At 31.1% G+C, this 18307-nt stretch overlaps 1 protein-coding gene across 2 annotated transcripts in view; it reads left to right on the forward strand.

Moving 5' to 3' along the window:
- The window catches only part of LOC140436947 (pickpocket protein 28-like), a 313241-nt gene that overhangs the window by 274921 nt on the left and 20013 nt on the right, over positions 1–18307 (forward strand). For both annotated transcript variants that reach the window (XM_072526128.1, XM_072526129.1), the window contains 2 exons: positions 7035–7305; positions 7362–7421. In XM_072526128.1, coding sequence (XP_072382229.1) covers positions 7035–7305; positions 7362–7421 — 331 coding nt within the window. The remainder of the gene's footprint in view (positions 1–7034; positions 7306–7361; positions 7422–18307) is intronic.

The following is an 18307-nucleotide window of genomic DNA, read 5'->3' on the forward strand; positions in this document are numbered from 1 at the left end:
GAATTACAGGAATGTCATTTTTCACTAAAATCGATTTACAGCATAGTTTCTGGTTAATACCTCTAGAAAGAAAAAGTAGACAGTATACAGGATTTCAGATAGATGGAGTAGTATATCAATTCAAAGTAGTACCATTTGGACTTCAATCATCTTGCAGTGCTCTATGTAGATGTCTTCATGATATTTTGGATCAATATGAACATTTTGTAATTCACTACATTGATGATATATTAATTTTTTCTAAAACTGCTGAAGATCATGAGAAACACCTAAAAATTATAATAAATAGATTAGACAAAGTTGGACTAAAAATAAATCAAGAAAAATGTACATTTTTTCAAAAAGAAGTCATATATCTAGGTTATAAACTTAACAATAAGGGAATCGAAATGGATCCAGAACGGACACAAATCATTCAGGAATATAAAACACCACACAATTTAAGAACTTTAAGAGGATTTATTGGAATAATTAATTATTATAAAAGGATGATACCAGATCTAAGTATAAAAGAAATTCCATTACTTGAACTACTGAGAAAAGGTGTAAAATGGAGATGGGATCAGAGAAGAGAACTAGCATTCCAAGAAATTAAAAACATTTTTCTGTCAAATTTGAAAATATACTATCCTGACTACACACAGCCATTCATATTAAGAACAGATGCATCAATAGAGAGATTATCAGGGGTATTATTACAAATACATGATGGGGTCGAATACCCAATACAATTCATTTCAAGAATTACAAAGCCTCATGAAAAGGGTTACTCAGTTTCAGAATTAGAACTAGCAAGTATAATACACTGTGTCACAAAATTAAGATTTTATTTGTTGGGTAATGAATTTACAATAGAAACAGATCACCAAGCTTTAACGTCTATATTAAATAACAAATATGGAAACAGTAGAATACATCGGTGGAGTCTAATACTTAGTGAATACTGCTTTGAAATCAAATACATTTCTGGAAAATCCAATATAGTGGTAGATGCTTTATCAAGGTTAGAAAATACACCACAAAAAGGGCAGCGAACAATAAAAATTGGATTAAATCAATTAGTAGAAAGTACAGGATTATATTCTAAAGAAGAAATTATAAGAGATCAGATCAATTTGAGTGAAAAACAAAAAGTCCTTAAGAAAGATGGAGTTTATTATAAAATAATAAATGGCATAGAAGTATATGTAATAACTAGAACTTTAGCAAAGAAAATATTGAAAAATTTACATAACAATTATATGCATATTGGTTCAAGAAAGCTATGGATGCTATTTAGGGACAATAATTGGCAAGGAATGACATAAGTATAGCAAAAGAAATTACTACCCAATGCCCAATATGTCAACTAAACAAAGAAAAGAATTTCAAAAACCAGAACACATATAAATCTAATGTTGTATATGAAAAACTAAATACAGTTTCCATGGATTTTATTTCAAATTTAGTTCTCAGTCCAACAGGAAAAAAGCATATACTAGTGACAGTTGATTTATATACAAAATTTATTAAACTATATCCCTGCTCTAGAACAAATGTTAAAACATTAAAATTATATATTAATCAATTTTTCGAAGAAATAGGACCATTTAGAAATTGCATAATAGATAATGCTACATATTTTAACAACCAAAAATTTCGGACATTTTGTGAGAAAAAGGGAATCAACATTCATTTTACAAGTATCAGACATCCTCAGGCAAATCCTGCAGAAAGATATATTAAAGAAGTTATAAAATATTTAAGGATACTGTGCCAAAATCAATACGAAACTTGGCAGCAACATATACCACAAGTAGAATATTTGTTAAATAATACACATAATTTGAATACAGAGGAAGTACCAGAATATTTAATGTTTGGCCATATAGGAAACAGAAAGTGGATTAGTGAATATAATCAGGATATGTTAGAACAAGTAATGCAGAAAGTGAATAACCGAATTAGAAGGAAAGCTGAAAAATATATCAGAAGACAAAATCGAAATATAAAAAAACCAATCACATTTCAAAAAGGAGACCTAGTGTTAATTCGTTCACTTAGAAAAAGTAATGTTAAAGAAAACCGTTGTAAGAAATTACAACCAATGTTTGAAGGTCCATATACAATTGAAAATCAGAATGGACTAAATAGTTATGTGTTAATAGATGCAGAGAACAGACTAAGAGGCATATTTCATATCAACGACATTTTTCAATATCATGAAGAGATTGAATAATATTTTCTATACCTTTAACACAAATATAATAACACTAATAACTTACTGATATATCCATTTTATTCAATAGACTTGATTTGTTAAATGGTAGATGGTAGATTTCATTATTTTGAATCAATTTGACATCATACTTGTTGAATTTTGTATATATGGAAATTAATTTGTACCCTAAAAATCATAATTTGGGGTTAGACACAAAATTGATATTATAATTGCTATAAAAATGTCTTTCTAATATAATAAAGTGAAAAAACTTACCAATTTATATTGATGAAAGTTATTTTGAATGGAAATAATTCCTAGATTTTGTCTATAAATAAACAGAACACCATATCGATTATATTTTTAATTAAGGTTATATTTTATTCTCTGATATCGCATCCATTGCTCCATTTGACATGACAGTTTGACCATAGAATAGCCGAACTGTGCTCCGTTGTTCTCTGCTTTGACATAGACAGCGAACAGGGATGTATTTAACACATTTTAAATAAAAAAAAAATTGAATTATTAATTTATTAAATTTAATAAGGTATGAGAAAATTAATATTTAAAAAAATAATAAGTAAATTATTTATTTTAAATATTATTTTGGGGTATTGATACGATTAGGGTTTATAGAAAATAATTTATAAGTTATGTACTACATAATATTAGATATTTGGTTGTTTTAAATAAGTTATATACTAGAGAATTTAATAAAAATATATTTATGTGAGGGCATTTTAAGAAATTAGCATATAATAATTGTAAAAAGTTGCATTTTAGTAGTTATGATTTTGTAGATATATTTAAGTGAGCCATGTGACTAGGCAACACACTATACCCTCCATTCCAAGTGTCATTTTAAGAATTTTACGAATATTAGTGGGGTTATAGTTGTTTAAAATGTGTAGTTTATTAAATTAGAATGTTAAGTTACTAATTTAATTATATATTCTGATCTGAAAAGCCTAAATGTAAACAAAATTATCAATAAAAAATGAACGAATTCTCCAGAATGCAGAATTTGACCATTGTTTACGGTCGAACATTCTCGAAATAATGATTATGGCGGTGGATCGAACAGATATTTTTTTCGAGAACATCTATATAGAAGAAATAGAACAAATTGGAACATGATCTCTTACCAGATGATTCTAGAATATCCAAAAAGATATAAATACCCGTGATTTGGATTCAAGATGGCAGTTTTTAGTCAGAAGTCAGGCCAGTTTATTATGAAAGTTAGTAGACACATTTAGTTAGTGAAGTAAATTGTTCAGAATTTTCAAGAAGTCAGTCAGAAAAATTTAGTAAGAAATATGAAAGTTAGTTGGAGTCAGTGAATCACTTACAAATAGTCCAATTGTTTAATATAGTGAGTTAAATGAAGATTAAAAATTATGCATATATTTAATGCACATTTATAATTATACACAAATAATTATTGAAGATTATAAAAGTATATTAGAAGAATATTGGATGGACATTGGAAGGAATTAAAATTATATTATGATTGGAGATTAGTATAAATCAACTTATAATAATTGGATATTGGTATATTGAAAAGAAGAATAAATATAAATGGTGTTTGCTGGTTTGCTTGGTGGTGTATAAATGCTGGTGAAGAAAACTATATCTTAAATTGGTAGAAGCTGATAATTGGAAAAAGTAATTTCACAAAAACAAGGATAACCGAAGTACGAAGACATTCAGTGATGATTAGAATCTATATAGTGGAAAACAGTTCATTTAGGCATTCAGTAAAAGAAAGGTACAAAATTTTGTTAATATAATTTAGTTAGTGTCATAACAATTTCAATTTTGAAGATAGTTTGTTTAAATTTTACATTGTCTATAGAATTTAATTAGTTTTATAAGAATATCAATTTAAAGATAGTTTATTTTAAATTTACATTGGCTAGGTTAGATATATATGTGTGTTTCATAATAGTTATAATAAAGATAATTTAAAAAAGTACTTACAAACTAATTCTTTGAGAACCGCGATAAAAACCCTATATTATTAAAAAATACTCATTGCTCATCATTCAAACAAACAACACATCATAACAATATATATATATATATATATATATATATATATATATATATATATATATATATATATATATATATATATATATGGTACTTCCTCTGTATTCAAATTATGTGTATTATTTAAAAAATATTCTACTTGTGGTATATGTTGCTGCCAAGTTTCGTATTGATTTTGGCACAGTATCCTTAAATATTTTATAACTTCTTTAATATATCTTTCTGCAGGATTTGCCTGAGGATGTCTGATACTTGTAAAATGAATGTTGATTCCCTTTTTCTCACAAAATGTCCGAAATTTTTGGTTGTTAAAATATGTAGCATTATCTATTATGCAATTTCTAAATGGTCCTATTTCTTCGAAAAATTGATTAATATATAATTTCACAAAAACAAGGATAACCGAAGTACGAAGACATTCAGTGATGATTAGAATCTATATAGTGGAAAACAGTTCATTTAGGCATTCAGTAAAAGAAAGGTACAAAATTTTGTTAATATAATTTAGTTAGTGTCATAACAATTTCAATTTTGAAGATAGTTTGTTTAAATTTTACATTGTCTATAGAATTTAATTAGTTTTATAAGAATATCAATTTAAAGATAGTTTATTTTAAATTTACATTGGCTAGGTTAGATATATATGTGTGTTTCATAATAGTTATAATAAAGATAATTTAAAAAAGTACTTACAAACTAATTCTTTGAGAACCGCGATAAAAACCCTATATTATTAAAAAATACTCATTGCTCATCATTCAAACAAACAACACATCATAACAATATATATATATATATATATATATATATATATATATATATATATATATATATATATATATATATATATATATATATATGTATATATATGTCCAAAAGTAAAGTCCATATATTTGGAATACGTACAAATAATATATCTAGGCCTATGGTGGTTATATATATATATATATATATATATATATATATATATATATATATATATATATATATATGTATATGTATATATATATATATATATATATATATATATATATATATATAAGAAAAAGTAGTCAAAAAATTTTTGACTAGTTTGGAAAAAATATATGTAAATACTTTTTTCTTTTTGGGTGTGGTAGTCAATAAAAAATAGAGCTTTGCTAAGGCGTACTATTTATTCTGAATCCAAGCTTTCGGTGGTTTTTTGCCACCTTTATCAAGGTCTACAAAGAAAATTACTATGTTGTAACAATTTGAATGGTGCAAAAAAACTATAAAAAACTTACCCGAATGTAAGATTCGTGGCATAAACAACAACGTTAAATAACATGGTAATACTGAAATTGCAACTAAACTTACAAATGTTACTGTTAAAAAGACACTTTAAAAATTAATAAATACGTTAAAAAGGTAAAAAACAAAATGAAAGACGACATGTCGTCGTCGTTGCAAGCTTGATTTCAGTCACATTTCACGAGCAGAAAGAGAAAGTGGGAGGACAATTATTGTTTAAATAGTTTGAAGAAAATACAAAAAACAAATTTAAAATAAATGTCTCACAAAATACTGTTTATGAATTTTGAGTACTACCAACTGTATTACCAACTTGAAATTGAGCGGGAAATTAAACATATTATTTGTAACATAAGCAATAGAAAGAAAATAGTATTTAGTAAATAGGTTTAGAAAAAACAACTCAAACAAAACAAAACTGAATTAATAACTGAAGTTTGATCAAAAATATTCAATTAATAAAGAAATTTTTAAAAAAAGAGAAAAGAAAAAACAAAACTCTGATGCAAAATAGCTCAGTCAAAAGTCAATATAAAATTGTAAATTTTACTAAGATTTTGGATCTCAGATCTTTTATTCAGATTGTTATTATCACTCTTGCTGATATGTACCATCTCTAAGAAAGTTCTCTTAAATTTATTTTTCTCTCTGGCTAATATTTTTACATCGTTGAAATATATCTTATGGTCTAGATCGATAGTATGCTCTGCCAAAGCACAAGTAGGTTTGTTTAATCTACAATCACACTTATGAGAAATGATACGGCTAGACAGATTCCTTCCAGTTTCACCAATGTACGTGGATGGACATTCAGTACATTGAATGCAATAAACAACATCTGTAGTCTCTAAAGTGGTAAGGGGTTGTTTTATTTTGCTATACAGCTGACGTATGGTTTTGATGTTCTTGTTAGCTATTTTGATATTCTTAAATTCTTTGAAAATCTTTCAAGAATGATTGAGTTCAACGGTTAGTTTCAGAATATATGGAAGGGCATAAAAAAACACACTTGTTGGAGCAGAATTATTTTGTGCTGAGGGCACTGATTGTGACATAGTAAGAATGTTATTTCTATAAACAAAAGGAACATTAAAAATTAATTTATTATTCAGTCCTGGAGGATATGAATTTTCAACAAAAATATTACGTAAGAGGTTGAGATCATGTTGGAGATAATCCGGATGTGATAACCTTTTGACACGTTCTTTTATCGCTAGGACTAAATTAGTTTTCATCCTAGGGGGATGGTAAGAATGGTAGCTTATGAAGCAATAGATTCATAGACAAATTATGTAGAAAAAGAATGGACTGTTGAATAGCCGTTGATAGAAATTAATCCGACACAGTAATTGACAATTTTTGATATAAGTTGGTAAAGCAAGGAGAAGGAATACTAGTATATGTATCGTTGGTGTATTAACAATTATCGTATGAGGCATTTATACTTAAAAATATATAAAAATTGACCGACTAACCAAAATTTAAATCAGTATTTTTGTTTCAGATATCAGTCCATTTACCGAGTACCATTCCTCAGACAAAAAAGGATTACTTTGTTCTTCCACTAGATACAAATTCCCAAATAATTCTTCAGCCAAATTTAGTGACAACCTCCAGTACTGTCAAAAAATATAAGATAGAGGATAGACAATGCTTTTTTAGCGACGAGAGGAATTTGGAATATTTCGTAACCTACACTCAGGAAAATTGTTTTCTCGAATGTCTCACAAATTACACATTACAAAAATGTGGATGTGTTAACTTCTTCATGCCTCGTTAGTTATTTAATTACTTATTTTTTTGTGCCTACTTATTTATTGATTGATTTTAGGTGAAAATACAACTAGTATTTGTGGGAACTCACGTAAAGATTGCCTTGCTAACGCAGAAAGTAAGTATATGCTTTATATATACAAAGAAAACAAAATTAATTCATTCGATTCGTCGTAATTGATTTGATAACTCGTCTGCAGAAACACTGCTTAACCTAGACCGCAACTTACTTATTTGTGCTCAGTCAGTTTCATTAACCTATCCTGCATTGCCTTTTATTGTGGGTTTAACATTGGCACATTCGTTCGAACTCATAGGTTCAATAGATCTCGTTCAAATTCACTTTCAAAGCGTTCCTCATTTCACTATTAGGCGATAGCATTCCTAACATACTGTAAAACCTGGAAATGTATCTCTCATTCTCCTCTACATTGGGATTCCTTGAATTGACACGAATTTAATGTAAAATATCATCTGACATATCATCCTGTACTTAACATCTTTTGTACAACTTCTACTGTACATAAACTGTTCATAAACAGCAAGTTATACAGAGCTTACAATTAAACAAAAAAATAATGTGCTATTATCTGGTAAGAATTTTTAAAACTTTATTATGTTTACAGTACAATAAATTAATATTAAGATATTTTAATTATATTTAAACTATCTTATGTTTATTTCAAACATTTTAGAGGTGTTTATTATTTAAGTGTTTAAATTATGATATTAAAAATTGCATTTCATAAATAAAAAAATTTCATTTTAAATATTTAACTGAACTTTGTTTTATACCTAAACATAACAGTAACAATAAATTATTCATGCGCATTTTTTAATCTCTAATCTTTTTCTTATTTTTTTTTTATTAATTGTTTTGCTACTATGTTCGGAAAAAATCCAACAAATCAAAAATCATGAACAAGTTGGTCCAGCTGTCCTTGAGTTATAAATAGTGCAACTAACATGATTTTAAATTTTTTAATATATATATATATATATATATATATATATATATATATATATATATATATATATGATTTGAAGTTTCCGCGGGAGCTATATGTGATTTCTGTGGTTTTCCTAGTTTAACTCCGCGTTAAATTGTTGTGGTTTTTAGAACCCAAACCTAGAAATTAGTTCTCCTGGAACATCAGGAAGAAACAGAAATAATATGAATTGACAATGTCAAGTGTGACCTTGCCGAAACGTCGTCAGAACAATAAATTTTCTAAAAACAAACTATTTGACGCGGAATCAAACCCGGACAACAACAACAGAAATCATATATATATATATATATATATATATATATATATATATATATATATATATATATATATATATATATTGCTTTATGGAATATCTTGAACCATATTGTATTTATTATAAATAAGTATGTAATATTAAAGTTGGAACTAGATTTTATTGTACCATTGAAATCACTGTTACGCCAGGTACCTAAAAAGTTATTGTAAAATATATAACAAAATTTACCAAACCGTAAAGCGACACACTGACATTAATGAATTGACATAAAGTAAAAATTACTATTTGATATCTCGTGGCTTACTGTTATTAATATATAATTATTTTTACATGGGCGTATCGTTGGTGTTTACTTTACGAAAAAGTGCAGAAATGTTAATATTGACCAAACCAGTCAACTGTTTCAATCCAGAATTCGTTCTCACAAATGTGACAGGAACAACATCACTGCACTTATAAAACCCAGACAGTACCTATTATTCTATCTACTACTGGTGTTAGTCTCAAAAATCTCTTAGAGAACATAAAACAGCTGGATCTAAATAAACATATTTATAAGGCCATGTAAAAAGCAGTACTCCCCGCGACGTCCAGATGTATACGAAAATTTTTTGGGAGATATTCCAGCATACCACCTAGGGCTCTATAACACGAAAAAAGTCCAACCAGAGCTCAATCCTGTTGATACCGTATCTGGGATGAGTGAATTTTTCCCTTGTAGGAAGTGTAAGCCATATGGCTAAATCTTGATAATAATAATAATTATTATTATTATAATAAAGAAACTGGGACTTCTCCAAACTAACCATCTTCCTTACTATCAATACGTCGCTGACAGAATACTTAAAAATGACAACTACAAGCTATACTGGGACCGCACTGTGCTCACATACCAATCAGTGCCTCATAATAGTTAATAAATTTACTAGGCAAACAACAGTTATTGACGTGGCGATACCTAACACCAATAATTTGCGTGTTAAGTACAACGACAAGATCGCCAAGTACAGAGATCTAGAAATACAAATCAGGACACAATGGAGAATGGAAAGTACACAGACAATACCTATTATTCTATCTACTACTGGTGTTATTTCCAAAAATCTCATAGGGAACATAAAACAGCTGGGTCTAAATAAACATCTCTATAAGGCCATGCAAAAAGCTGTAGGGCTAGCGACAATCAGATGTTTACGAAAATTTTTGGTCGATACTTCAGCATATTTAGTCACCTAGGATTCGATAACACGGAAAGAGTCCCACCAAAGCTCAATCCTTTTGATACCTCAGGTATCTGAAATGAGTGAATTTTCCCCTTAGAGGGAGTGTGAGCCAGCCGTATGGCTAAATCTGAATAATAATAATAATTGGTTACATCCTGTATAGCCCGGCGTATCTACCAACACTGTGCTCTAAACAATATCATAGAGCCTTAACAGAAAGGATGCGCTAAGGGTTCCATGGACTGTAAAGAACAACGTATTATCGACTCTGTCATTTCTAAACAATCATATAGCAGAAAAAGGAATCTCTTGACTGCTTTCATCGACTACAAGAAGGCGTTTGATTCAGTGCCACATGAATGGCTTATAGATATATTAAAAATATATAAAGTCGATGATAACATAGTGATTTTCTTAAAAAATATAATGTCAGATTTGGAAGACAAAAATTTACCTCCAAATACCTGCTGAAAACAATATCAAAACTGAAAACATTGCAATCAACCGGGCCCTATTTCATGGCGATTCGTTGAGTCCACTGTGGTTTTGTCTAGTAATGAATTCCCAATTCCAGCTAGTGATCTCAACTGACATAGGTTTTAGCATCAAACATAATTCTACTGTTGTGGCAAAGCTTAACTATATATTGTATATGGATGATTTAAAACTATTGGCTTCCACTAGAAGCCACCTTGATCAGATGCTGAAAACAGCAGAAAATGTCTCTAATAATATTAATATGCACTTCGGTCTTGACAAGTACCGTGTCTTAAATATAATCAAAGGCAAGGTTTAGCCCGGTGGATTTGATGTGCAAAATGACCAAAACATCGAGGCTATGTTTAAAAATGACATGTACAAATATATAGGATTAAAGCACGCGAGGAAAATTGACCATAAACAAATGAAAATCGAATTAACCTTAGAGTTTATACGAAGGATGAACAGCTGCTCCGTTCACATCTTAATAGTAAAAATTTGTTTAGCGCACTAAAGATCTTAGCATAAACGCATTTTCCACACTTACCTATTCATTTGGTATTATTAAATGGACTAAAACGGATATAGAAACTCTTCAGCGAAAAATACGAACACACCTCACAAAGACACAAAAACAACATCCTCGAAGTGCAGTAAAAAAAACGACATAACCGCGTTTATTTAGGAGGACGAGGACTTATGGATTAGTAGCAGTAGATTATGTCGAGAAATCATCGACGAACTATTGGTTGACATGAGAAAACATGTTATTTGTAACAGAAAGTTCATTACTTGCCATTCAGGATCAGGTTATACCAACCAAAAATTGCCTGAAATATATCGTCAAAGACCCTCGGGTCCAATACGACAAATGCCGATATGGATGTCAAGCCCAAGAAACCATTCAACATCTTACCAAGGGCTGCCAGGCATTTACAACAACCGTTTGCAACTGAATATAAGGAATGGCATGATGAGAAGTAGGGAAGATCCTTTATCAAGAGATAGCTTTTAAATTGGGACTACTACAAAGAAATCATCTTTCCTATTACAAATACTTTTCTGAGACTATTTTTGAGAATGACAACTACAAGCTATACTGGGATCGCACTGTGCTCACAGACCAAACAGTAGCACATAATAGACCAGATCTCGTACTAGTTAATTAACTAACGAGACAAACGACACTAATCAATGAGGCGATACCTATAATATTCTGCGTGTTAAATACAGTGAACAGATTGCCAAGTCTAACGGGAGATTAATAACCCAAAGCTAGTTGTAGATCACATCCCTAATGAGCAGACTCCTGCGCCTCTCATATAAGAAACTTAACCTATTAATACGTAGCAGGACAACAACGAGTTGCACGATATCCTGGTAAGTGCAATGGCAGGTGCCATACAAGAGTTTAATGGGGCAAACCCACTTAGTAGACCACCGCTACCAAAAATAAACTCTTGTAAGAAGCTCGGGCGCTGTTACAAATTGTGAACACTGAAGTCCTACCCAATTATATCGTGGAAGCTCATACATTAAAATATGTGCATACGCTAATTTACTGTGCAGCAACAGCAATTGCTGAACACTACGGGGTCCATATATCTGAAGAACTAAAAAGAGAATTGCAAGCTGGGAAGAACAACTGCTGAGGGAAATTGAATTATTACGAAGCGATATTGGACAAATTACGGAATACATCTGATGACTGAGAAGTCAAAACGTAATTAAAAGAGCTGAAGAAATAATTCTGAACACTCCATGACACTCACAACATGATCCAGAAAACAACACAGCTCAACACTGCCTGGACACATTAAAACAAAAACTCTACATTTATTTAGGTCGCATACGGAGATACAAATTTAGTAATAACAGGAAACGCGACAATATACTTTTTGAGCATGCAGAGAAAAAATTCATGAGTTTTAGGGAAACCAACTTTCAACGCTAGCTACTCATAACAACAATGCTGGATGGATTGAAGATACGACGAACAACTGTCAACACTACAGTAATATACCTTATGATAATTTCACCACTGAAGAAGTCTTGAACATTATCAAAGAGTTTCATGAGCTTTATCAGTATTAATTTAATCATGTATTTTTAATCCGCAGGAAATACCACCATTTCTTACTCAGAGAACCACTTATTCAATACCGAAGGATCAAAATATCACCCGAGATCCAGGCAAGTACCGCACAATTACTGTGTTCCAACTTTGTACAAAACAGGTCACATCATGTGCAGCCCAGCGCATCTACCAACACTGTCCTCTAAATTATATCATAGAGCCTCAACAGAAACGACGCGCTAAGAGTTGCATCGGCTGCAAAGAACAACTTATAATCGACTCAGTAATTTCTAATCAGACGTACACCAAAAAAGGAACCTTTTTACTGCCTTCAATAAAGAAAGGCCTTTGAGTCAAAACCGCATGAATGGCTTATAGATATATTAAATATATATATATATATATATATATATGTTAGATCACTAATCACTTATTTGACTTTTTAAAAAAGGAACTTTATTTGTTACAAATTAAATATTAAATAATAGTACAAAATTAAATTAATTTAAAATGACTAAAAACTGGACTGGTCGAAGTTGCAGCTAAAAGTGGTTCCGGCATCTGAGAATGGTAATTTATATGTTTGGTATGAAGTGCTGAATTGCTGTTCCCATGAATATTGGCCAACGGTTCGTACAAAGTTCTAATGCGTGCTCAGCGGTTTCTATGGGAATGGGATGATGAAATCTGAAGTCGGCGAACTTAAGCTAGTTCAAGGTTAATATTTTCTCATATAACAGCTCCCCTTATTAGTGAAAAGTCAATGCCATTGCTTTGACTTTTACAGAGTAATTGGTGTTTCTGCTTCGCTTTCTTGTTGGACATTGGGTCTTCTTCTGAAGGAGGCTAAGCCCTGAAGTTTCTGTCTAATGGAATTTCTGCGTGGTAATGAAGTTGGACGCTGATCCTGGGACAAGGAGATTACAATTTTTGGGAATATTTTGGTTCGGTATTTGCAGAAAAGGTATAAGATAACTAGGATAATAATCAGGGATAAGGTTGATATAGTGAATAAGGGTAGATGTTCCTCAATGAATGATTGGCTCATAATATGGTCCAGTTCTTCTGAATATTGGTCCAATTTGTGTTGTGCAATATTTAAGTCATCTACGTTGATCTTACTGAGTTTAAGTGGTTTCAATTTTGATAGGTGACTCTTTGTCTCAAAATGGTCACAGCATCTGTAGGGTACGTTAACTGGGTGACTTCTATACGTGATATTTGTATATTTCTCAATTTGGTCTCTAGCATGAATTCTGGTACTGCCGATGAATGCAATACATTCGGGAATTAATCTTAAGATTGAATTTGTTTTGATTATTTGTGTAGTGACGTCTTTTCTTGCACATTTGATTGTTACTGGTAATGGATCGGAAATGGTTAGTAACCATAAATTTCGGTCAATTTCTTGTACATTGTAACCTTGTGCCAAGAGCATGGACATCTGGCAAGTTTTTGGTAAGTTGCTAAGAGGTTTCAAAAGCTGGGCTTCACATATAGCATCTGTGTCTATGGGATACGGAAGAATGTCTGTACACATTCTTTGGTTTTGACTGATTTGTTTGCATTTTTCGGTGTCCATGGGTAAGACATATGAAATTGAATCATCATCTCGCGCTATGTATTTATGAACAGTTGAAAGTATATGATGAAAACCAGTTTGATTATCTAATATTGGTATTGAATATAATTGATACAAGGTGAATATTTCGGGATCAACTAACGGAATTTCGAGAACGAAAACAATTTTTGAATCAAGCTGATAAGCTTGCAGTTTTATTATGTCAATATACTGAGCTATATTTGACATATAAGTGGGTAGAGGCAATACGTTATTTTGTAATGACTGTGAGATTTCTTTTAATGCGTCCATTAAGTCTATGGGCGAAATAATAGAACTATGTAGAATTTGCAGGCGAGAGAATGTTATAGAATTTAGTATATCATTTAAATAATTTTCTAAAAATACGTAGCTTTCCATTAAGGACTCACATAAATCTAGTATTTGTAATTGTGCTTGGTAAAAGGATATGTCATTATTAATGTCCAGAAGTGTAGTCTCGATAGTTTTTAAGTCTTTGTTAAAAGTTTCTTCGTCTATTTGCAATTTTTGAATTGTAGTGTTGAAAGTTCTTATAACTGAAGTGGTAACAGATATTTGATTTTTTAGGAGATTTTCAATTTGAGTTTCATCGGAATTTATCTTATTTATACATTTATTAAAGTATTCGCCATCAGAGGCGTCTAAATTTCCAGTAATAGATTTCCAGATTGTTCCAATACCATTTACTAAACCGCGTTTTAGGCGTTTATTATAAGGTACTGTGTCAGAGGTTATTTCTTTATATTTTAAATTAACGGAGTTTGAGATTTGTTTTAGCAGACTAACATGTGTCTGTACTTCGGCTTGAAAGGCAAGTTTTCTCGGTGTATCCACGTTAATAAATTTTTCTAACAGGTATACCAAAATTCTGTCATTATTGGATATTGTAGTTTTGATAGGTAATAATTCTTTGTAAACAAGTAAAGTCCATTTGTCATTAGATATTCGTATAGTTCCTTTTTCATGAAAAAATATTCCAATTGTGTTATTAATTGGAGTGAGGAGAATTTGGGATTGGACGATAGGAAGGAGTCCATAGAATCTGTAAAGGAAAATTATTCAAAATAAGGTTTGAGTCTGTCAAAATTTACTTTAGAGGTTTGGTTAGTTTTGGGGTTAAGGATAATTGCGGAATTTGTAAAAACTTCTTGAATTTCGAAAGGTCCATTAAAAAGATTATCCGATTTTGATTTAATTTGTGATTCTTTTACGTAAACTTTGTCACCAATTTTAAAATCAGGTCTTCGTTCTGAAATATTCTCGTCAAATCTTACTTTCGCCTTTTCTTTCTGTCTTTCTGTTTTTGCTCTGGCTACTTTGTAAAAATATTCCATGCGGTTATTCAGGTCTCGAATATATTTACTCATTAGTGTTTTTTGATTGTATAGAGTTTCTGGTGGTCGGCCTGCAGTGTGCCCAAATATAAGTTCATATGGTGTGAAACCGTGGGTCTTATTCTTTGTGTTGTTATAGCATATTATTGCATAAGGAAGTATAGTAAAGGGATGATCGTTTGGGTTCTCGGCTTGATTTGCTCTAATCATTTCTGAGAGTGTGGCATGAAACCTTTCTATAGATCCATTAGATTGTGGATGGTTAACGCTAGAAAATGTTAGTTTAATGTCGTATAATTCGCATAGATCTTTGATTATAGCATTCTCGAATTCTCGACCGCAGTCACAATGAATTCTTAGTGGTGTTCCATAGTGTTGAAAAAAGAGTAGGAGTGTCTTGACTACTGTTACTGCCTTTTTGTCTTCCAAAGGATAGGCTTGCGTGAATTTTGTCAATTCGTCACGAATAGTTAAAGCGTAGTTCCTAGTAGGGTATTCGAATATATCCATATTTATTCTTTCGAATGGTGTTTTTGGAGTTTCTGTTATGACTAGTGGTCCACTTAAGTTTTTCCTGCAAATCTTAACTTTTTGGCAAATTTCACATGCTTTTACAAATTTCTCTACATCTTTTGTTAAATTCTTCCAATTGTATTTCTGCTTTATTCTTCTGACAGTTTCGTTTATTCCTCGATGTAAGTTGTTTTTACCGCAATGGTAATGATCTAAAATTTGAGGGATTTCGTCTTCGCTGGCTGTTTTAATTATATTTTGACAGATTCTTAATTTTAATTCTTTGTCAGCAAAAATATAAGAAAATATCTCTAGGATAGGTAGTTCGAGATTATTTTCGACGCAATATATTTTTGATTCATCGAATTGATCTTTATTTGCAAAAAGTACAAGAAACAAGTGTGATATTACTCGTTCGGGATCAAACGGTAATGGTATAATAAAATATTTTCGATCTTTTACAGTTTTGCTGTGTACAATATTAATTCTTCGGTTACTATATTCCATGTTTTCTTCGAATATGTCATTCATTATTTTCTCGTGAAGTTCTTCAAGTTTATTTTGCCAAAAAAATGTAACAATATTTTTGTTGGATTTGTCTAATAAGTCCGTATTCGATGTTTCAATTTTAGAATAATCGATTATTGACTTTGTTCTATACAGTTCGATAAACTTGTCAAGTTCTTCGGACATTTTTTCTATATTTTCTTCATCGTCGTCTTCGTTTTCTTGAGTTTCCGTATCATCTTCATTCGATGCATGTAATGAGATTTTTGATTGAAAGTTTGCACAATCCTTGAAATGGTTAATCTTTATCCTTGAGAGGGCATCTGCATTTCTGTTTATTTTTCCTGCGCGATGTTCTATTTTATAATTGTATTCTTCGAGTTTTAGGCGCCAACGCGCTAATCGGCTTCCGGGATCTTTTATCGAGAAAAGCCATGTAAGGGGTCGATGATCGGTAATCAGGGTGAATTTTCGGCCAAAAAGATATGGTCTAAAATGTTTGACTGCCCATACGATAGCTAATAGTTCTCTCTCTATCGTCGAATATTTTGTTTCGGCACCGCATAATGTTCTGGAGGCATAAGCTATGGGTAAATCTTTTCCAATAGGGCCTTGTGATAGAACAGCTCCAATCGCGAATGCACTAGCGTCAGTTGTTAGTAAAAATGGTTCCTCAAAATTGGGATATATAAGTATTGGATCCGAAGTTAAAATATTTTTGAGTTCGTTAAAGGCTTCTTTGCAATCAGAATTAAAAATAAAAGGTACGTCTTTCTGAAGTAGTTTCGTAAGTGGTTTAGAAATTTTGGCAAAATTTGGAATAAATCTTCTATAGTAACCGGCTAAGCCTAAGAATGATTTTATTTCTTTGGTGTTCTTTGGTTCCGGGAAGTTTTTGATGCAAGATATTTTAACTGGATTTGTTTTTACACCATTTTCTGTTACAAGGTGGCCCAAATATGCTACTTCTTTTCTTAAAAATTCGCACTTGTCTGGCTGTATTTTTAAATTTGCTTTTCGTAACCTTTTAAAAACTTCTGTTAGTCGTGACATGTGATCATGAATAGTGGGTGAATAGATAATTATGTCATCCATATACACTAAGCATCTTTCGTTTTGTATTCCTAAGAGGATGTTGTCCATTACTCTCTGGAAAGTAGATGGAGCATTCATTAGTCCGAATGGCATGCGAACAAATTCGTAATGTCCATTTTCGACGGAAAAGGCCGTTTTCTGGATGTCTTGTGGCTCGATTTCAATCTGGTGAAATCCAGACGCTAAATCTAGTGTTGTGAAGTATTGGCATCTTCCTAGTTGGTCCAATAGTTCTGATATTTGTGGTAGAGGATAACGGTCTTGTACTGTGAGTTCGTTGAGTTTTCGATAATCAATAACAACTCGCCATTTTTGTTTTCCTGACGCATCTAATTTCTTCGGTACGACCCAGACTGGACTCGACCAGGGCGAGACACTTTTCTGGATTATTACTTCTTCTAACATTTTATTAATTTGCGTCTTTACCTCTTCCTTATGTATTTGAGGATATCTATAGGATTTAGTGAAGATAGGTTTAGCGTTGTTTGTTTCGATTTTGTGCTTGATTTCGTTTGTGAAGGTCAGTTTGTCGCCTTCGACATAAAATATATCTGCGTATTCAGTACATATATCTAGAATTAGTTCTTGTTCTTCGCAATTTAGATGATCAATTCTTAGTTGTTCTTTAATTATTCGTGTTCTATCTACTACGGGTTCTTCAAAATCATTTCCGTTGTAGGATAGGATTGTCTCCGAATTTTTGAAAGGTTCGATTGAAATGTCTGAAAATTCGATTGTCTTCGCCATAGCATTAGCATTTAGTACGGAAGTTAAGAATTCTCCATTTTCATCTACATGGACTAATGCATGAGGTAATCTAACTTTTTCTATTTCTTGAGCTGATAATATGGCATCTGTATTTGATAAGTTGCATTTTAGTCTGCATATTTGTTCGGTCCGGCT

Source organism: Diabrotica undecimpunctata, chromosome 3 (assembly GCF_040954645.1).
Source record: "Diabrotica undecimpunctata isolate CICGRU chromosome 3, icDiaUnde3, whole genome shotgun sequence".
NCBI classification, from domain to species: domain Eukaryota; kingdom Metazoa; phylum Arthropoda; class Insecta; order Coleoptera; family Chrysomelidae; genus Diabrotica; species Diabrotica undecimpunctata.